The 21519-nt window shown below is 50.6% G+C and overlaps 1 protein-coding gene across 2 annotated transcripts in view; it reads right to left on the bottom strand.

Annotated features, from left to right (window-relative positions):
- The window catches only part of LOC107123755 (dual specificity protein phosphatase 22-A-like), a 37558-nt gene that overhangs the window by 10939 nt on the left and 5100 nt on the right, over positions 1-21519 (bottom strand). For both annotated transcript variants that reach the window (XM_015427096.1, XM_015427095.1), the window contains 5 exons: positions 17735-17768; positions 17226-17308; positions 10228-10277; positions 3970-4044; positions 1298-1469 (listed from right to left, as the gene is read on the bottom strand). In XM_015427096.1, the coding sequence (XP_015282582.1) occupies positions 1298-1469; positions 3970-4044; positions 10228-10277; positions 17226-17308; positions 17735-17768 (414 nt within the window). The remainder of the gene's footprint in view (positions 1-1297; positions 1470-3969; positions 4045-10227; positions 10278-17225; positions 17309-17734; positions 17769-21519) is intronic.

Genomic DNA, 21519 nt, shown 5'->3' with positions numbered 1-21519 from the left:
CACAAAGCAGGAACGCACAGGAACAGAGTTCCAGCTGGCTTCCAAGTTGGCCACGCCCAGCAGGAACGCATTAGCATAATAGGCCACACCCAACAGCAGAAACTCATTAGGATTGGCTACAGTAGGGGTGTGTGGCCTAACATGCAAAGGAGTCCCTGCTACAAAAAAAGCCCTGGGTTTTGACAACAAACAAGGTAAAGAGAATAACAAGCAAAAGGTGGGTGTGGCTGGATAACCACACTTCTGGTGACATGGGGGTGCGGCCTAATGTGCTAATGACCTGTGCTGTCAGGGGTGTGGCCTAATAGGCTAATGAGTTTCTGCTGTTGGGTGTGGCCTATTATGCTAATGAGTTCCTGCTGGGCTTTTTTTACAAAAAGAGCCCTCCTCACACTCACTCAGCTTAGAGGGAACACTGGACCAGATGCTGGGGATGCAGAAACCCCCAGGTTTAATTTCCAGTTTTAAAAAAAGATCTCAGTCATAAATGTTGGACAACCCCTTTCTCAGCTGGAGATCCTGGAGGGCGGCAGGCTCTGACTCAGTGGAAGTCAACATGACATGTTTGTGTGGCCCAGATCAACAGTGTGGTTGATTTATCTTTTGCAGAGGGGTCGTGACTGACAGAGCTCCTGCTTGGCATGCAGAAGGTCCCAGATTCGATTCCCGGCATCTCCAGGTCAAAGGATCGGGTCGGAGGTGATGTGAACGACTTCTGCCTGAGACCCTGGAGAGCTGCTGCCAGTCTGAGTAGACAAGACTGCCCTTGACGGATTCAGTATAAGGCAGTTCCATGTGAAGACCAAGGCAGTCAACAGTGTTGGGCCAGTTGCCAACTCTCCAGGGGAGCCCCAAAGGGTCTCGGGAAGCCCCAGTGCAGGTTCCTATGGATGCCAGAGGGGGGTCAGGAGCAATGTTCCCTCCAAGCTGTGGAGTCTTGTGAGCAAAAATGCTACTTCGTGAGCTACTGGCAGTGAGCGATTTGGCTGCTGCATGAATTAGTTTGCTCTGGAGCCATCTTTCCTGAGCTGAGACAAAAATGTGTGAGCCGGAGGCTAAAAAACTGTGAGCTAGCTCACACTAACTCAGCTTAGAGGGAACACTGGTGAGGAGGCAGTGGAGTGAAACGGCCCTTTCAGGTGCCAGGTCAGGCAAGGGAGGGGTTGGCAACGTGGGGCCCGCCAGCTGACGCAGGCCCAGTCCGCCGCACCATACCACAAATTGTGTTAGTCTTTAAGGTGCTGCTGGATTCTCGCTGTTTTCACCTGGTGAAGGGAGGAAGGCATCGCGACAGTACCTCTTTGAGCAACGTCTTTTCATACTCCTGCAGCTGTTGCTGGAAACCAAAGTTGGGGCTCACGTACGAGCGGACCGTTTTGATGGCCGCCAGGCACTCTTCCCAGCCAAAGTTGGTCACCGTCATCAGGTAGGCGATCACGAGGGTGGTGCTGCGGGAAACCCCCGCTAAACTGCCACGGCAAAAAGGAAGGAGGGTTTAGACTTCCCCAAAGGGGTAGGGCAAAGCGTTCATTAGCCTGATGCAACAGCGAAGGCATCTCGCGCCTTGCACTCTTGGACACCTCCCCAGAGTTCCATCTGCGCACTGGGCAGGGTTTCCAACTGCAGGTTGGGAATTTCCTGGGGGTTTGGCAGTGGAGACTGGGGGGAGACTTCAGCATGAATGCCATGGAGTCCACCACTCAAAGCAGTCATTTTCTCCAGGGGAACTGATCTCTGCCTCCTTTAGAGCAGTTATAATTTTGGGAGGCCTCCAGGTCCAACCTGGAGGTTGGCAACGATCGCGCTGGCTCCGGCTTGCCTACAGAGTGGAATTCAAGATGGGCACCCTTGTGGCTGCAGGCCACTCTGTACCTCATGGCGTGTACCTCATGGCGGGCCTGCTGGTGCCCTGCATGGCCCTCCTCTGCTGCCTCAATGACCTCCTCTTGCTGCACTGCCAGAACCCCCCCTGGAGTGGAATGATCAGCAGCCCCCGATGCCGCCTTGGCAGGTGGTGGTCTTGGGCGGCGGGCTGGGGTCGGGGGCGGCTGCAGTGGCGGGCAGTTCCGTGGGCCATTCCCGACCCCAGCCCTGCCTCTGTGGCCGGGGGCCAATGGTCAGGCCAGTTCATTGACGGCCCAGCTGGTAGCCTCGCCTAGTGTGTAAAAAAATCCTGGGGCTGGCCCTGGACCTCTTCAGAGCCCCAGAGAGAGAGAGAGACAGAGAGCCAAAGTGCTTCAACTAACTCACTGTCGATTTCTCCTGCTGATAAGTTTCAGAGGCTAGCCCTGTTGGTCTGCAGTAAAAGAGCTAGATTCAAGTCCAGTAGCATCTTAGAGACCAGCCAGATTTCCGGGTTGTAAGCTTTTGAGCATGGGGTTGCCAGTCTTCAGGTGAGGCCTGGAGATGTCTTGGGATTACAACTCATATCCAGTCTACAGAGATCAGTCCCCCCTGGATAAGATGGCTGCTTTGGAGGGTGGACTCTGTGGCATTATTCCACTGCTCTTCAAATCCCACTTTCCCCAGGCTCCGCCCCCAAATTGCCAGGAATTTCCTAACCTGGAGTTGGCAACCACATAGAGTCAAAGCTGAGAACTGATGAAGGGAGCTTTGACTCTTGAAGGTTTACACCCCAAAAGTCTTGTTGGCCTCTAACGGGCCGCTGAATTTGAATCGAGCTGTTCTCTTACTGTCTCTGTCCGATTCAAACACACCTGCCCGCTTTCCTCACCTAAAGAAGAAGAGATTGGATTTATACCCCGCCCTGTAGCCAGGAAATAAGTTGTAATCCTAGGAGAACTCCAGCTTCCACGTGGAGGTGGGAAACCGTAGATCTCCTAATGTTCCTTTAGTTCAAGTACTGCTCTTGAGAGAACAGCTCTGAAAGAACTCATGAATGACCCAAGGTCATCCAGCAGCTGCATGTGAAGGAGTGGGGAATCAAACCCGGTTCTCCCAGATTAGAGTCTGCACACTTAACCTCTACACTACAAACTGGTTACCTCCCCCCAGGCTTTGTCTAGTTCCCAAACAGGGAGGCCATTTGTTAACAAAGAAGAACTCAGCTTAGAGGGAACATTGGTTGTGGGTGCTTTGAAAAGTGTAAAGGCACAGCTCTGAGTGAAGAGAAAGCAAAGGGATGTTGTGAGTATGAGTATAGAGTAGCCAGTTTTGGGTTGGAGAATACCTGTTGATCTTGGGGGTGAAGCCTGAGGATGATGGGGTCTGGGGAGGGAAGGGAGTTCAACGGGGTGTAATGTCCCCAAGTCCACCTTCCAAAGGGGCCCTTTTCTCCAGGGGAACTGATCTCTGTTGCCTGGAGATCAGTTGTATTCCCAGGAGACCTCCAGCCAGGGGTCATTTCCTGTGAGAGCGCACAGGAGCGGAGCTCCGGCAGTAAAGAGCCCAGGGGCGGGCACATGCAACAAGCCACGCCCCCTGCTCCCAGCAGCCCTCAATCAGGCCAGAAGAGCAAGAAGTAGCCAGGTAAGTTGCAGACCCGCCCACCCACCTTCAGGTACAAGTTTTCCCTCCTCTGTGAGGGTAGAACTGCGCATCCTCCCCCCAATAGCTAGCAATCCAAAACAGTCCAGTGGAGCCTGAGCGGTGGGTGTTGCCTTCTGCCACACTTCCGGTGATGTCAGGGGGTGTGGCATATGCAAATAAGTTATGATAATGAGTTATGCTAATGAGCTCATGCGCCTCTTTTTCTACAAAATGACCCCTGCCTCCAGCCATCACCTGGTGATTGGCAACCTTAAGAGTAATGTGACCTCTTTGGATTACTTTCCATTCTTTTCTATTTTCCCCAGCTCAGCCTGAATTTAGTTCTAAGGCATTTGTAGGGCCTTAAAATGATGCCTGTTTTGCAGAGCAATTGCATGCTTCTTTGCAGAGACACTGGGCATTCATGTGCACTGTAGTGTGTCCCACACATTGGGGAAGAAAAAAGGAAAACAAGCTCACCAATGAATGAGGCATCTTCCTCCATGCAGCCGACATTCGTGAACAAACCTGATGCTCTCCTTAAAATGCTGCAACCTGGGAGAGAAGAAAATTAATTAGTAACCAAGGAGAGAGTGTTTGCTCTCTGGTCACTTATCAACATTTTACAGACCTGTGTCACATCTTCCTCCCACCCAGTCCCCACTCTTAATAACTTAATAACTCTTGATAAGGTAAACCTCTGAATCCCAGAACCAGGAGGCAACATCAGGGGACGGCCTTGGCCTCTCTGCCCTGTTGTTGGCCCTCCAGAGAAACCAGTTGGCTACTGTGTGAGAGAAGATGCTGGACTAGATGGACCACTGGTCTGATCTAGCAGGGCTCTTCTGATGTTCTTATGAAGGCCTCGGCCTCTCTGCTCTGCTGTTGGCTGTCTGGAAGAACTGGTTGGCTACTGTGTGAGATACGATGCTGGACTAGATGGACTTTCAGTCTGACCCAGCAGGGCTCTTCTGATGTTCTTATGAAGGCCTCGGCCTCTCTGCCCTGTTGTTGGCCGTCCGGAAGAACTGGTTGGCCACTGTGTGAGACACGATGCTGGACTAGATGGACCACTGGTCTCATCCAGCAGGGCTCTTCTGATGTTCTTATGAAGGCCTTGGCCTCTTTGCCCTGTTGTTGGCCGTCCGGAAGAACTGTTTGGCTACTGTGTGAGACACGATGCTGGGCTAGATGGACTACTGGTCAATTCCAGCAGGCCTCTTCTTATGTTCTTAACTTCTAGCACAAGATGTTTTACAATGTAAAAAAGGTGCTGCGGCCACCCCATCATCCAGCATTACAATCCTTAATGTTGCTAATAATTAAATTAGCTGCCACCACTTTATCTAAGGCTGTAATCCATACCGCCTTAGATAAAGATTTAAGACTCACTGAACACATAACATTGGGCTGAATGCTGCACTTTCAGGCACTTTCGTTAACTCTCGGGTTGCCAACTGATCAGAGGGACAACACAGGCTGGCCTGCTGCTGTGCCTTTGAGGCCAGCACTGCAATTACCCCCTCCCCAATAGTAGTATACTGCTATTAAAGGCACAGCAGCATTGGCCAGCAATGCCGAAATCTCAACAAATTACTCAACCTGGAGCTGACAATCCCAGTTCATGCAAGGGATTCTGCAGAGGTGTTGCTAGTCAGAACAGAAGGCACTAGGAAAGGTGGGCGGTTTGTCAGGTGGTCTCAGACAGCTTCAGATGTAGGGGCTCCAGTGTCAGGGTCATCAGCTGCAGGCTGGGAAACCCCTGGAGATTTAGCGATGGAGCCAGAGTTTGGGGAGGGAGCTCACTGGGGACGCGATGCCCTAGACCAGGGGTGGCCAAATTCGCTTAACAGAAGAGCCACATAGAATAAACGTCTGATGTCTGAGAGCCACAAGACATGAACAAATATCACACACATGTTTTCATTGAAAAATATGCAGACTTGTTTTTTATTAACATTAATTGAGGCTGCCAAAAATAAAAACAAAAGGGGTAAAAACAGATATAGATAATGATATTTGACTTTAGATGGGGAGGGAGGGAGGAAGGAAGGAAAATGGGGGAGGGGAGAGAGAGGTGGAAAGAAAGCAACTTTAACTTTAAATGCATCTTCCAAGACTCCCACGCCAGCTGGCTTGAAAAAGGCATTTAAAGAGACAAATGCCTTTTCCAAGCTAGCTGGTGGGGAGTGTCTTTAATAAAGCATTTAAAGTTGCTTTCTTTCTCTGCTCCCACCCCCCATCTCAAGCCTACCTAGGGAGGGGAACACTGGCTCGGGAAGGGAAGAATGATCGGGGAGGCCGGCCTCCCTTTCGCTTCCCCAGCCACCCTGTTGGGAGCCACACAATATGCTCCCGAGCCACAGTTTGGCCACCTCTGCCCTAGACCCCAACCTTCGCTGCTACTATTTTCTTTAGAGGGACTGATCCTGGTACTGATCCTGCATGCACTGCCTATTCAGATAGAGTTTGCACCTGCGCATCTGGTGAAACTGAGACGTTGACACACCTCCTTTTGTTTTGTCCCCACTGGATAGCGCCTAGGTCCTATTTTAACAAAATATCATCTTCCACTTGAGTTATGGGTGATCGCTTATTTGCTGACAGATACTAACCCAGCGATTACTGCTTCAGTAACAAGGTATTTAGCAACTATAATTGCATTGAAGCGTAAATAGGGGATACTATTGGAAATCTTGTATTTATTTATCTTAACTATTTTAAACAATATGTTCATAATGTTTTATACTGATTATATTCTACTGATTTGGAGATGCTCACTGTTTTAGTTTTAGTTTTGATGTTTCAACACAAACTGTATTTTATGCAAGTGCTTGAGACCTTTGGTCATGTAAGCTGAAATAAATAATTCCCTGGCTCCCTGGAAGGCCAGATACTGAAGCTGAAGCTCAAATACTTTGGCCACCAAATGAGAAGGGAGCACTCACTGGGGAAGACCCTGATGCTGGGAAGGATTGAAGGTCAAAGAAGACGGGGACGGCAAAGGATGAGATGGTTAGACAGTGTTATCGATGCAACGAGCATGAAATTGAGCAAACTTCAGAGGACAATGGAGGACAGGAGGGCCTGGCGAGATCTTGTCCATGGGGTCGCGAAGAGTCGGACTCGACTGTGCGACTGAACAACAACAAAGTCTGGTCAGAGTTGTAATTCTGGGAGAACTCCAGCCCTTGCCTGGAGGTTGGCAACACTAATCCGTGTGTGTGTGTGTGTGTGTGTGTGTGTGTGTGTGTGTGTGTGTGTGTGTGAGAGAGAGAGAGAGAGAGAGAGAGAGAGAGAGAGAGAGAGAGAGAGAATGCCTGTGTATACATAATGGGAGGATGGTCATTATTCTTAGCAAAGAGAGCAAGGGTGTAGTCTGGTATATTTGGCCTTAAGACCTGTTGGCCCTAGGCAACCATTACCGTTCCAAATTAAATCCCAGTGCTGGGCATAGGTTTGTCTGACATCTGGCAGGAGGATAGGGGTTGGAGACATGGGGGAGGGTACATGACATCACCTTTGTCCCCACATCAGCTCCGAGAAAAACTTGGAAGTGGCATACGGTAGCTCTAGGAAGCGCCAGGCAGTCTACGGTAAAACCACAAAGTTTTTAGATTCCTAGCAGTACCCTACTGTCACTTCCTCCCCCCCCCCCAGAAGTGATTTAGCAATGCAGCTAACATCGCAACAGAACAAAAAAGCAAAACAGAACTGGGGGGGTGGTACCCTGCCCCCACTGGGGGACCGGCCCCCATCCTCTGCTCATACAAGTATCCCATTCTGATAACTTATCCCTATGCACAATCAACACATGGACCCACAGTGAGGGAAAGCAGATGCTGTGACAGCTCTGTGAGTGAACTATTTGTTTACAAAAACCTATCTGGAAGATCCCAGGCAAAACTGGCATGACTTAATAACAAAACCCTCAAATGACTCCAGTTCGGGCCTCAGTTCTCCTTTAGTGGTGCTGCCAAAGCTGCCGGAAGTCAGCAGTGTAGCCGTGACGAATCCTGCCCCGAGGACACAGCCCCCCCCCCCAAGGAAAACAGAGCATGAGTCTGCTTCCTGGATCCATCGGGATCAACATGAGTCTGCTTCCTGGATCCATCGGGATCAACAGTCCAATATCTGTGCCCTGATCTACCCGCAGCCTGGGAGCGCTGATTGTCCGTGGCTGTGTGGCGTGGACGGACCACCTAAGATCATCCCAAGCCACTCCTTTCTCATGTCGACGCTCGGAAAACCCTTTCTAAGTTCACCACGATTGTGAAACCCAAAGGCTCAAACAGTGTGCAGAAAATAGCCCCTTTAAAGGGAAGCTTCCTTCCTTTGGTCCATCGCTTTTGGGCATGATGTGATTGCAAAAAACAGGAATGAAAAAAGGGGAGGGGGGAGAAACACCCCAGCGTTGCTGAAACAGGACTATCCCCCCCCACACACACACACCCTTGACGCTTCTGCACATTCTGCTTAATGGGAATATTCTTTTGGGAGGGTGCTACGGCCCCGCCTATAAAGTCCTGCGAGCAGGGGTCATTTCGTAGAAAAAGAGGTAGGGGAACTCATTAGCATAACCAGCCTTGCAGCTCCACTGCCGAGCCCCATGAGGGGCCCGGTGGTGGACCTGCAAGGCCAGTGGGAGTGCAAGGAAGCCCCGCGAAGGCCCTCCCTGGCCCCAGGCAGGCAGGGGTGGGGAGAGGCAGGGAGGAAGCAACTTACCCTCCCTCTTCTCCTGCCTCCTCCTGGCTGAATGAGGGCCGGAAGCGGGGCGACCGGAAGCAGGGGGCGGGGCTTCGTCATGTGCCCCGCCCCCCGAACCTCACCCGGGGGAACTGTGTTCCCCCCCAGAAATGACCTCTGCCTGCGAGTCTGGGAAAGACCCTTTGGTGCCTGAAATTCTGGAGAACTCCTGTGAGTCAGAGAGCACGCAGGAGGAGGGGAAAGGGGGTGGGGAACTGACTCGGTGGCTGCTCCCTCCCTTTCCATCCCACTATTTAACCAGTGATTGGTGGCTGGTTTCCCTGTGATGATGTGGTTTTTGTCTGTTCCAGTGTACAGGTCGACGAAGCATGGGGGTGACAGAAGCAGGCCCACAGACAGTATACATCTCATGATGCTGCTCCTTACAATTCCAAGAAACTCTGCACACAGCAAGATCCAAACTGTTCTCCTGTGAGACTTCAGAGGAATCCCCTATCAGATGAAGGAAACTTTTTTTTTCCCCATTCGCCCTGCTCATTCCAAACATGTGGCTTGGAAGGGACAGTACAGTAGAGCGCTCTCTCTCTCTCTCTCTCTCTCTCTCTCTCTCTCTCTCTTCTATCTATCTATCTATCATCTATCTATCTCCTTCTCTTCTGACCTACAACTCTTGGTTTCGCACTGCCAAGAACCCTACGTGTCTCTGCTGGTTCAGGACTTTTCGGTGGCGACTCCTATCTGGTGGAATGAGCTCCCAGAGGAGATCCGGGCCCTGCGGGACCTCGTACAGTTCCGCAGGGCCTGCAAGACGGAGCTCTTCCGCCAGGCTTTTGAATAGGAGCCGCCGCCACCCAGTGCCGGATTTACACATAAGCTAAGGGCCTTAGGGCTTAGGGCCTCGCAATCTGCTGGAGCCTTATTTGTCCTTTTAAAACCCTTTAATTATGTGATTATTTCTGTGATTTTGTAAACACATCCTTTATTATTTTTGTTAATAAAAATTAAAAGACAATGTATTTTCAAATATTAAAAAGGCGTATATATTTTAAATTTTTCTAAGACCAGCTGATGTAATTTAAAACAGTAGGGGGCCTCTGGGTTTTGTATAGCTTAGGGCCTCAGCAAGTCTAGATCCGGCCCTGCCACCACCACTGCTCCACCAACGCCTTATAATTCCCGCACACTGCCATCACTGGTGCGGGTTCCATCGGAGGGAGTGGGACATGCCTAGGGACAACAGGGGGGGTACGGTTAGGCAACTATATCATGGAGAGCACCATCTTGATTGTAAGAATTTGGAAATGAGTAGAGAGCACCGGAAAGTGTTTTAAGAACTTTTGTAAATTATTTAATTGCTTATTTTGTAATTGTAGTCAGAATTTTACTGTTTTATTGTTATTATCTGGCGTTATGCCCCTGCTAGCCACCCTGAGCCTGCGGGGAGGGCGGGATAGGAATCCAAATAAATAAATAAATAAATTTATGCTCACAACAACCCTGCGAGGTAGGTCAGGCCGAACAAGAGTGGCTAGGCTAAAAGTAACTAACCCATTAATCGGTCTCCATCAGCAAATAGTTGCATCACGCTTAAGACAGAATGAGAAACCCTCGAGCCAATAGCCCTAACCCAATTAAGGATATCTAAATAAAGCAATAAAGTAAACATATATTGACGTCAGAAGCTAAAGAGGTCCCTGGGCACACCCAAGCATTTCCCCACATTCAAAGCTTTTGACCCCCCAGGACCTTGTAGTGCATCAGATGCTGCCCCAGAGAGGACTTCAGTTTTGGGTAAGTGGCTTCTTGGGTGGCGGAAGAGGATTGTGAATCTGCACATTATTACGCGTCGAACTAATTTAAAAGCCCAGCGTGTTTCGTATGCAATGCAGGCAACCAGAACACATCTCCGTGACGAACAGATGAGGAAAACCTCAACATTCCCCCAATGAAAGATGGTGGGTATGTTGAGAGCACAAGCTAAAAACAAAACAGACCAAAAACCCCCCCACAAAAAACGGAGAAAGGACTTACAGGTTTTGATTAGAGGAGTCTGAAGCAGATATGCAGAGATAGGTCATGTCCTGCAAAGATAAGACACACTTCAAGATGTCTGCAGTGGTATCAGAACCAGAGTTTACCATCTATTCACTCCCCAAACCATTTTGAAAGTACTCTCAGAGGTCATTTCGGGGGGGAACGCAGTTCTCCCGGGTGAGGTGCAGGGGGCGGGGCACATGATGAAGCCCCGCCCCCTGCTTCCGGCCGCCCCGCTTCCAGCCCTCATTCAGCCAGGAGGAGGCAGGAGAAGAGGGAGGGTAAGTTGCTTCCTCCCCGCCTCTCCCCACCGCTGCCTGCCTGGGGCCAGGGAGGGCCTTGGCGGGGCTTCCTCGCACTCCCGCTGGCCTTGCAGGTCCACCGCCGGGCCCCAGATGTCAGGGTGTGTGGCATATGCTAATGAGTTATGCTAATGAGTTCCCCTAGCTCTTTTTCTACGAAATGACCCCTGAGTACTCTCATTATTTTATGCAATGAGGCCAGCAGAGATGTTAGAAGCCGGCGGAGAAGGGCTTTCTCTCTTCCCTCATTTTCTCACGGAATATTTCCCCACCCCAACTGTTTTAGTCCAACCGAGGAAAACAAAGTTGTAAGTTTTCCCCAGCAGAGATTTTTAAAAAGTGGATGGGGATTACAGCTCATCTCCAGACTACAGGGATCAGGTCCCCTGGAGGGAATGGCTGCTTTGAAGGGTGGCCTATGGCCTTGTACCCCACTGCGGCCCCTGTCCTCCCCAGGCTCCACCCCCAAATTTCCAGGAGTTTCCCAACCTGGATATGGCAACCCTGCCCCTCCCAACCCCGCCGGTCACCAGCGGGGACCTGGCAACCCCAGACAGAGACCTTTTTCAGAGGGCAAACAGCCCAAGGGCAAAAAGGTAAAATTGCGGTCCCCCTCCCCCGTTACCCTTTATAGAGCATTAGGTAAAGGTTTCCCTTGCTCGAAAGCCAGTCGATTCTGACTCTAGGGCTGCGGTGCTCATCTCCATTTCCAAGCCGAAGAGCCAGCGCTGTCCGAAGACTTTTCCCGTGGTCATGTGGCCGGCATGACTAAGCACCAAGGCGCACGGAACACTTTTGCCATCCCCACCGAAGGGCTCTTTTTGTAGCCGGAGCTCCTTTGCATATTAGGCGACACACCCCTCATGTAGCCAATCCTCCAAGAGCTTACAGAGCTCTTCTTACAGGGGCTACTCTAAGCTCTTGGGGGATTGGCTACATCAGGGGTGTGTCGCCTAATATGCAAAGGTGTTCCTGCTACAAAAAGAGCCCTTATCTACTTGCAGCTTCTCGCTTTCGAACTGCTAGGTTGGCAGGAGCTGGGGCCAGAGACGGGAGCTCACTCCGTCACGGGGCACTCGGGTCTCAAACAGCCGAACTACGGACCTTCCGGTCTGCAGCTTCAGCGTCTTAACCTCTGAGCCACCGCGGCCCCTTTATAGAGCATTACCAGCAGGTATACTATATAAAATTTTACAAGTTAATTAAAAGGATTATCGAAGCACACATGAGTTGTAATTCCGCCCTTTGTGGCACTACGAACTTCACCCTTGAGAGATAACAAGCACGCTCTGGATTCCCTTGATCAGAGAGGACAGAAAGGGAAACCAAAAGCCTGATCTTTACTAAGGACATTGACCCCCCTTTCAGCTCAGTGCAACCTCCGACTAAGAGACACAACTGAATTCTGCGTAGAAGGCAGCAGGTGGGACCTCCAGGTGGGACCTGGAGATTCTTCATGGCCTACGGTGCCACCCCACAAGGTGGGCCCCCCACTAGGATTGCCAACCTGCAGGTGGTGGCTGGAGATCTCCCACTCTGACAACGGATCTCCAGGCGAAAGAGATCCGTTCCCCTGGAGAAAATGGCTGCTTTGGCACATTACCCTGTTTCAGCCGGTTTCAAGCCGTTATTGATCCGTCTGGGATTAAACCGGTACAGGGCTGCCACTTCACACAAGGCTTTCCCCTACCAGAAAAGAGCCAGATCAGAAGCGGTTTGCCATTTCAGACTGCACTACTTTTTCCTGCTTTTTCTTGCCATTTTTCGCCCGCGCGGACGATCTCCGGCTTTGTTTTTTTTTAACGTTCGCTTTAGAGCGCTATAGCGCTATAACACAACACTACATGCATTCCAATGGGGTTGCTATAATGCCGTTTTGCTGTTGTGTAATAGTGCTATAGCGCTCTAAAGCGAACGTTAAACAAACCCAAAACCCCGGAGATCGCCCGCTTGGGTGAAAAACAGCGGGGAAAAAGTGTTTCAGATCCGGGAGAAGAAACTGAAGACTACTTGGAAGTGGTTTACAGGTAAAACGGTTCAGCCCCGTTTCCTGAACGGGACAGAAGCGTTTGTGTGTGAAAGTACAAATATATTCCGGTAGGGAACCAGTTCTAAAACGGTTCTGTCTGAAATGTCAGACTAGAAACCGTTTGGGAACCGTTCCTGAACCGGACTGAAATTCCTCTGTGGCACTATAACTCACTGCGGTCCCTCCCCGGGCTACACCACCCCAAATCTGCAGGGATTTCTCATCACACCACAAAGTCACTCTGCCAGAATGAACTCCTATTTTGCTGCCAGCTTCCTGTCCTCCACTAGCGACCTCTGCCACGACGGCCGTGGTGCCTGGGAACAAAAGCTTGGCTTTGCAGTTTTCTCGAGCCAGCTCTGTGATTGACACATTGCTCAATGCATCCATGTGTTTCCCGTTCCCCTTTTCGGTCTCCAGCCCTGCCCCCCCCCCAGCGTGTTGTAAGACCTCTGTGTGGAATCGCCATCGGTCTAGAGAGTCTGCAGGGCTGCAGTCCAAGCAGCTGCGGCTTGGGTGGGGGCGGTTCCTCACGGCTTTGATTCCCCCCCCTCCTCCTTCTCGCTCTTCCTCTGCAGCATTAGTCAGTATCTCTTACCAAGGAACTGGCTTTCATGTGCGTTCATGGGAAGCATAACAGTAGCAGCTTGACAAAGGGGTCCCGCCTAAGACCACCAGCAACAGGTCTCACATCTCCCCCACCCAGAGCAGTTGATCCTCCTTCCTCCACAGTGCAGCAAACTGTTGGGTGTTACAAGTTAAAACACTTCAGTATTTACTGGGTTAATTATGTTTGTTAAGTCACATGTTTGTTTATAACCAATCTTTTTAGATTATAGGAAGCCCGGGAACTTCGGAGCTAGTTTACTACTCTGATTGGAAACAAAGTGTCAAGTATTAGCATTTGATGGCTTCTCTTCCGTCTTTGTGTTTCTTTGTTCTGACTAGAGAAGGAGACGCCGTTCTTCCAGTTTTACCTTCTAGCTGTAAGGATGTAGACCATTTAGCTCTTTGTTATTTTATATCCTGTGTGCCTTTTTCCCATGCTTGGTTATAGTAAACTTTTATATTCTTTTAAAACACACCATGGACTCAGTCTCTTTAATACTCTGCTGACAAACTTTAAATAAGAATCCCAACACAAGCTCTGGATACCCAAGAAGGCTGCCTCCTGCGCTCTGGATAGGGTTGCCATCTCCAGGCTGAGAAATTCCTGGACGTTTGGGGGTGGAGCCTGGGGAGGGTGGGGTTTGGGGAGGATATGATGCCGTACAATCCACACACACACATCCAACTCTGTCGTTTCCTCCAAGGGAACGGATCTCTGTAGTTTGAAGTTCAGTTATAATTCCAGGGTATCGCCAGGGCCCACCTGGAGGTTGTCAACTTTCGATCTGGCACTTTCTAAGAGCTTGGCATGCTATGTTAGGTGTGCATGGCTTGCCGTGCTGTGTTCAAAGAGGCACGCCACCAGAAACACTACTTTACACAGAGAGTGATTAAAATGTGGAATTCGCTGCCAGAGGGTGTAGTGATGGCCACAGGAATAGACAGCTTTCAGAGGAGATTAGACAGATTCATCATGGGGAACAGATCTATCGATGGCTACTAGCTATGGAGACTGAGGGAAACCTCCACGTTTAGAGGCACTAAACCTCTGAATCCCAGAGACAGGAGGCAACATCAGGGGAAGGCTTCGGCCTCTCTGCCAGAGGAACCATTGGCCACTGCGTAAGACAGGACGCTGGACTAAGATGGACCACTGGTCTGATCTAGCAAGGCTCTTCTGATGTTCTTATGAAGGCCTCGGCTTCTGTGCCCTGTTGTTGGCCATCCAGAGGAACTGGTGGGCCACTGTGTGAGACAGGATGCTGGACTACATGGACTTTCAGTCTGATGCAGCAGGGCTCTTCTGATGTTCTTATGAAGGCCTCAGCTTCTGTGCCCTGTTGTTGGCCATCCAGAGGAACGGGTGGTTCCACTGTGTGAGACAGGATCCTGGACTAGATAAACCACTGGTCTGATCCAGCAGGATTCTTCTAATGCTCTTATGAAGCCCTCTACACTTTGAAAGCCACCGTCTTGCCTTACCTCATTATGGAGCCACGAAAGCCTTGGAAGCAAAAAAAAGGCCTCAGCTTCTGTGCCCTGTTGTTGGCCATCCAGAGGAACGGGTGGGCCACTGTGTGAGACAGGATCCTGGACTAGATAAACCACTGGTCTGATCCAGCAGGATTCTTCTAATGCTCTTATGAAGCCCTCAGCCTCGGTCTCTACGCTTTGTTGTTGGCCATCCAGAGGAACGGGTGGGCCACTGAGACAGGAGGCTGGACTAGATAGACTTTCAGTCTGATCCAGTAGGGCTCTTCTGATGTTCTTATGCCCGGAGGAGGGAAAGGGTGTTCACAGCTACAGTGCGGGGATGATGATGGTGAGAGGCAAGGCAGCGGGGCAGAAGCTGAGGCTGTCCCCTGCCACTTGTCCATCTGAAGCCACCGTCTTGCCTTACCTCATTATGGAGCCACGAAAGCCTTGGAAGCAAAAAAAATCAAGCAAGGCCTGACTGTCCTCAGCCACCGAAAGCCCAAGGAAACAGCCTTCGACTCCGGTGCTCAACACAACACTCCTTAACCAGCCAGTATGGTGTAGCGGTTAAAGTGTTGGACTGGGATCTGAGAAACCCAGGTTCGAATCCCCACTCTGCCATGGAAGCTCACTGGGTGTCCTTGGGCCCAGTCACCCACTCTCAGCATAAGCTACCTTGCAAGGTTATTGTTAGCCTAAAATGGAGGAGAGGATAATCATGTAAGTTCCTTTGGGTCCCCATAGGGAAGAAAGGTGGGATTTGAACAAAGTAAATAAATAGATAAAATAAACTCACAGCCTTCCCATTGGATTAGCTTATAGAAGGGTTCAGGTGCCCCCTCCCCTCCCATTTTACTGCCACCACAATCCTACCAGGTAGGTTACAGCTGAGACAGAGTCAGAGGTCCAAAGTCACCCAGTGAGCTTCAGGGCTGAGTAGGTTTTCAAACCTGGATCGGCTTGGTCAGAGTCTTAGCTTGTTACTGCTGTTTAGTCTTTGCACACGTCAGAATAGCTTCATTAAGTTGTATGCTATTTGCTGTTCACCTATGTAGAGGCACCTGCCTATATATGTGAACCGCTAAGGTCCATTTCAATGTATCTGAGGAAGTGAGCATGCACACAAGAGCTCCTACCTTGCATAAACTTTTGCTAGTCTTAAAGGTGCCCCTGGATTCAAAGTGTGTTCTGCCGCTTCAGACCAACACCTGGATATAAAATCCTGCACTGTCGGCGAAACCACAGTGACACTGTAAGGCAAACAGACGCAAAAAAAAGTCTCATGGGATGAACACAACTATCCCTGTATTCGGAGATGGTGTCAGAGGGTAGCCCTGCTGGTCTCCAGTTAAACAGGGTCGATTCCAGTCGCACCTTCGAGACTAAGAAGAGTGTCAGGGTACAAGCGGTCAAGAATCAAAGCTCTCTTCGACAGACACCGCTTTTTAGATTCAGGTGAGTAGCCATGTTGGCCAGAAGCAGCCGGACAAAGTCTGAGTCCAGCGGCACCTTTAAGACCAACAGAGTTTTAACTCTGGGGATAAGCTTTCCTGTGCTGGCACCCTTCTTCGAATAGGTTTTTGGAGCTATACTGCCCTCCAGTGTCTTTGATGGCATCTGGTCTCTTTGTGAGTAAACTTCAAACATTTCATAACCCTGAATGAACAGGGTGGCAACTGCAGGCCAGAGGGAATGATGGCTCGCCCCTGAATTGCTGAAATACTGTACCTTTCTTCCAGTTGCTACCTTTAGAATTTGATTAGCGCTCTCCTATGGTTAAGACGCTGAACTGCAGGCTGAGGAAGGTCGGTAGTTCAGCAGTTCGAGACCCGAGTGCGCCGCGTGACAGAGTGAGCTCCCGTCTCTAGTTCCAGCTCCTGCCAACCTAGCAGTTCGAAAGCAAGAAATTGCAAGTAGATAAATAGGTACCACTTCAGTGGGAAGGTAACAGCGTTCCGTGCGTCTTGGTGTTTAGTCATGCCGGCCACGTGACCACGGAAACGTCTTCGGACAGCGCTGGCTCTTCGGCTTTGAAACGGAGATGAGCACCGCAACCCTAGAATCGGACTCAACTGGCTTTCGAGCAAGGGAACCTTTACCTTTACCTTTTTATACAGAGTTACTCCCGTCTAAGCCCAAAGGGCTCACGTGGATCTCCATCCCCTGCTGATTTCTTTACACTTTTTCATTTTCAATTTTTTCATTTTCATTTATTTGATTCCATTTTCACCCTGACTTTCTCCGCAATGGGGACCCAAAGCAGCTTATATGGTCCTCCTCTCCTCCATTTTTATCCTCACAACAGCCCTGTGAGGTAGGTGAGGCTGAGAGGGCATGACTGGCCCAAGGTCACCCAGTGAACTTCCGTGGCACGAGTGGAGATTTGAACTCGGGTCTTCCAGATTCTAGTCCAGCACTCTTAACCACTGCATCACACTGCCTGTGTTTGTTTGTATGCAAAGAGCCGGCAGCCCTACTTCCGATTCCATGTGAGTTAGCTTAAGACAGGTATAACTTGGCATCGGATGGCATAGCGATTCGGCTAATGCCCGGCTACTCCCGTTCCCCTCCATACTCACTTCCAGCCCAGGCTTGGCACTGTTGTGGACAGACAGGATGTGTGTGATCCCGTGCTTTCCCAGGTTCTCCCTGTCTTCAGAATCTGTAAGCACACAAACACACAAAAATTGGTTTCGGAAGGTCACCGTGTTGGTCTTCAGCGGTAGAGCAATTAGGCTGCAGTCCAGTAGCCCTTTAGAGAGCAACCTTTTCAGGTCAGGCACTCCCAAGGTAGAGAAGAGGAGAGAAGAGATTGGATGTATACCCCGCCCTTCACTACCCAAAGGAGTCTCAGAGCGGCTGACAAACTCCTTCCCCTTCCCCTCCCCACAACAGACACCCTGTGAGACAAGTGGGGCTGAGAGAGCTCTCTCGAGAACTGCCCTTGAGAGAACAGCTCTAAAAGACCTTGACTGACGCACGATCACACCAGCAGCTCAATAGCCAGGCGTCCTAAACCAACACTGAGCGCCTGTCACCAAGGTGTACTTAGAGACAGAGAGACGAGAAGCAGCTTCAAAACACATACCCCTGATGTTTCCGAGGTACAGGCCCTCCACAATCTGCAAAGAGGTCAAGAGGCAGAGTTAGCACTGAAAAGGCTGTCGCTTGTAGGGTTGCCACCTCCAGGTCGGGGAATCCTTGGGGATTTGGGGGTGGAGCCTGGGGAGAGCAGGGTTTGGAGAGAGTAGAGAATTCAGCAGGGTATAATGCTTCGGAATCCACCCTCCAAAGCAGACCATTTCCTCCAGGGGAGCTGCTCTTGTCATCTGGGGAGGAGCTGTCATTCCAGGAGACCTCCAGGCCCCACCTGGAGGCTGGCAACCCTAGGCTGTGACAGTTCAATCGATGGGTTGTGTGACCAGCTGGCAGCAAGCTGCCAAAAGTTCTTTCATGTATCTGTACTAGGTATAAGCCCTCCCTTCCATAGGGCGAATGTATTTGGCCTCTCATGCACATATTTACCCAGACTCGCATGCGCACATCTCTAGCTTGCATTCCTTTCCATGAACGCTAGTCCTCCTTTGATGTAATGCTATCTTGCCAAGGCCACAGGTGGAAGAGCACAGCCAGCTTTGCTTAGTCTTTAATGAGCAGTAGTGTGGGAATAGTACAATTGTTTCTGTTTTAAGAAACCGTTGTTTGTCAGGGTTTGGGCGTGAGCCGGGCCGTTTGGCCGCGCGCGGGGGAACCATATCTATTGGCTATTGCAATAATGAACCTGCTTTATCTTACCTGGCCCCGCACATTTTGTTATTCTGAACAATGACTATGTTCAAGTACTTCATGGCTTCAATAAAGTAAAACCTTTCTACAAGTGTGTACTTCATTGCCTGCTGTGGGGCCTGGCACCAGCCCTCTCTGAGTGACTTCCAGGCACAGGTCAATCCTCCATTCAGAGCAGAGAAGAAGCGGAATCCCGTTGGATGCTAATTTCTGTCTACAGAGACATCAGCCGTCCATCCGAGGCATGTCATGGCTGGCAGGGGGTTGCCAAGTCCTCCCTGGCCATCAGCAGGGAGCAGGAGAAGGGTTGCCAGATCCAGGTTGGGAAACTCCTATGGAGGTTTGGGGATGGAGCCTGGGGAGGACAGGGACCTCAGCGGGATACAATGCCACAGAGTCCACCCTCCAAAGCATCCATTGTCTCCTGGGGAACTGAGGCCGGGAGATCCCCAGGCCCAACCTGGAGGCTAGCATCCCCTGCTGGCTGATGGTAAGTTGCAGGGGTCATTTAGTAGAAAAAGAGGTGCAGGAGCTCATTAGCATAACTCATTAGCATAACTCATTTGCATGTGCCATGACCCCTGACGTCACCGGAAGTGTGTCAGAAGGCAACACCCACCGCTCAGGCTCCACTGGACTCTTTTGGATTGCTAGCTATGGGGGGGGGGGCGTGGAACGCGCAGATCCTCGTGCTCCTCGTGGCCCGGGGCTGCTGGGAGCAGGGGGCGGGGCTTGTTGCATGTGCCTGCCCCCTGGGCTCTTTACTGCCAGAGCTCTGCTCCTGTGCGCTCCTGCAAGAAATGACCCCTGGTAAGTTGTCTTGCAGCAGAAGCAGGGTTGGAAGCTTCACGCTGGGAAATACCTGGAGATTTTGGGGGTGGAGCCTGAGGAGGGTGAGGTCTGGGGAGGGGGAGGACTTTAATGGGGTGTAATGCTATAGAATGCACCTTCCAAAGCAGCCCCTTTCTCCAGGTGAACTGATCTCTGTCGCCTGGAGATCACCTGTAATCTCAGGAGCTCTCCAGCCACCACCTGGAGGTTGGCAACCCTAAGCAGAAGATGCACACAGATGGAGGAGTACCAAGCCCCGATGCCCGGAATCTTGCTCTGTGAATGGAACCGTCTCTATTTTCAGCAACCTGGCCATAACATTTCTTTTACTCAGGGCTATTTCTGGGCAGGAACGCACAGGAACGGAGTTCCGGCTGGCTCCCGAGTTGGCCACGTCCAGCAGGAACTCATTAGCATAATAGGCCACACCCAACAGCAGGAACTCATTCGGATTGGCTACATTAGGGGTGTGTGGCCTAACATGCAAAGGAGTTCCTGCTACAAAAAAAGGCCCTGGGTTTTGACCACAAACAGGGTAAACAGAATAAGAAGCAAAAGGTGGGTGTGGTTGGATGGCCACACTTCTGGTAACATGGGGGTGCGACCTAATGTGCTAATGAGTTTCTGCTGTTGGGTGGGGCCTATAATGCTAATAAGTTCCTGCTGGGCTTTTTCTACAAAAAAAGCCCTGCTTTTACTACCTTTGTGTGTGTGTGTGTGTTAACGTTTTTTATAACCAGAATTACATACCCAGAATTAAGCTTTGTGGGTCTTAAAGGTACCACTGGTCACTCAAACTTTGTTCTGTTTCTTCGGACCAACATGGCTACCCACCTGAATCCTTTTTAACCAGAGTAACTGGTGCACGTGGTTGTAGAGGCACAGGACTGGCAGTTTTTAAAAGCAGAGTCCCAGACTGTCCACCTGCTGCCTGATCCTGAGAATGCACCAGACAGGGGACAGGCAATCTAAGCAGACACTGTTCCTACCTTGACCTTTGAACCAGACCGTGGTGTGACTTTAAACCACAAGCAAGGGCCATGGCTTGGAGGTACCCGGGCTCTGTTTTGCATTGCTATAGTGACTGCTTTCTCCAAACAGCCCAAAGGCCCTGCTCCAAGGCTGCATCCAGAGGGTTATTTTTAAACCTTTGGCAGGACATGGGCATCCTAGTTTTGCAACAAGGGGGTCCCACCTCGCATTCTTTCCTCCCGCTTCTGAAGAACAGATAATATACTTATTTATTTATTTAATTCGATTTCTATCCCGCCTTGCCTGACAAGCAGGCTCAAGGCGGCGTACAATAATCATTTACAATAAAAACAGATAAAATTCTAACAATAAAATATAAAGTGCAGTTTAAATACAAACGATAAAGTACAGGTGCCGATCGTTGTCGTTGGCCCCGTATGACTAGACCAGTACCCCAAAGAAAGTGCCAGTAATAGATGTTTAGTAGCTCGTTCAGTCCTGCCAACCTAGCAGTTCGAAAGCAAGAAATTGCAAGTAGATCAATAGGGACCACTTCGGTGGGAAGGTCACAGCGTTCCGTGCGCCTTGGTGTTTAGTCATGCCAGCCACATGACCACGGAAACGTCTTCGGACAGCGCTGGCTCTTCGGCTTTGAAACGGAGAAGAGCACCGCAACCCTAGAGTCGGACTCGACTGGCTTTCGAGCAAGGGAACCTTTATCTTTAGCTCGTTCAGTGGCGGCTCCTAATCAAAAGCCTGGTGGAAGAGCTCGGTTTTACAGGCCCTGCGGAACTGGGACACATATCCATCATGTGTCATATCTTCCCATAAGGTACACAGACGTTAGGGAAGGGAGCATCTTATGCTAGAGCAGGGCTGGCCAAACTGCGGCTTGGGAGCCACATGCGGCTCTTTCACACCTATTGTGCAGCTCCCGGCAGGGCAGCTGGGGAAGCGAAGGGGAGACATACTTTTTCTTCCTCCCTTCCTTCCCCCTCCCTCCCATCTATTTGCTTTCTTGGCTCTCTCTTTCCACCTCTTTCATTCTTTCTTTCCACCTCTCTCCCTTTTTCTGTCTCTCTTAGACAAATAAATATCATTAGCAGTGGTCATTTTTCTGCAGGAGCGCACAGGAGCGGAGCTCCGGCAGCAAGGAGCCCAGGGGGCGGGCACATGCAACAAGCCCCACCCCCTGTTCCCAGCAGCCCTCAGTAAGAGCAAGAAGCAGCCAGGTAAGTTGCAGAGGCCCCCCCCCCCGCCCCCACCCCCCAGCACCCACTGCCC

This window comes from Gekko japonicus, unplaced genomic scaffold (genome assembly GCF_001447785.1).
Source record: "Gekko japonicus isolate JY-2015 unplaced genomic scaffold, Gekko_japonicus_V1.1 scaffold488, whole genome shotgun sequence".
NCBI lineage: Eukaryota > Metazoa > Chordata > Lepidosauria > Squamata > Gekkonidae > Gekko > Gekko japonicus.
This window is presented reverse-complemented; position numbering and strand designations above follow the sequence as displayed.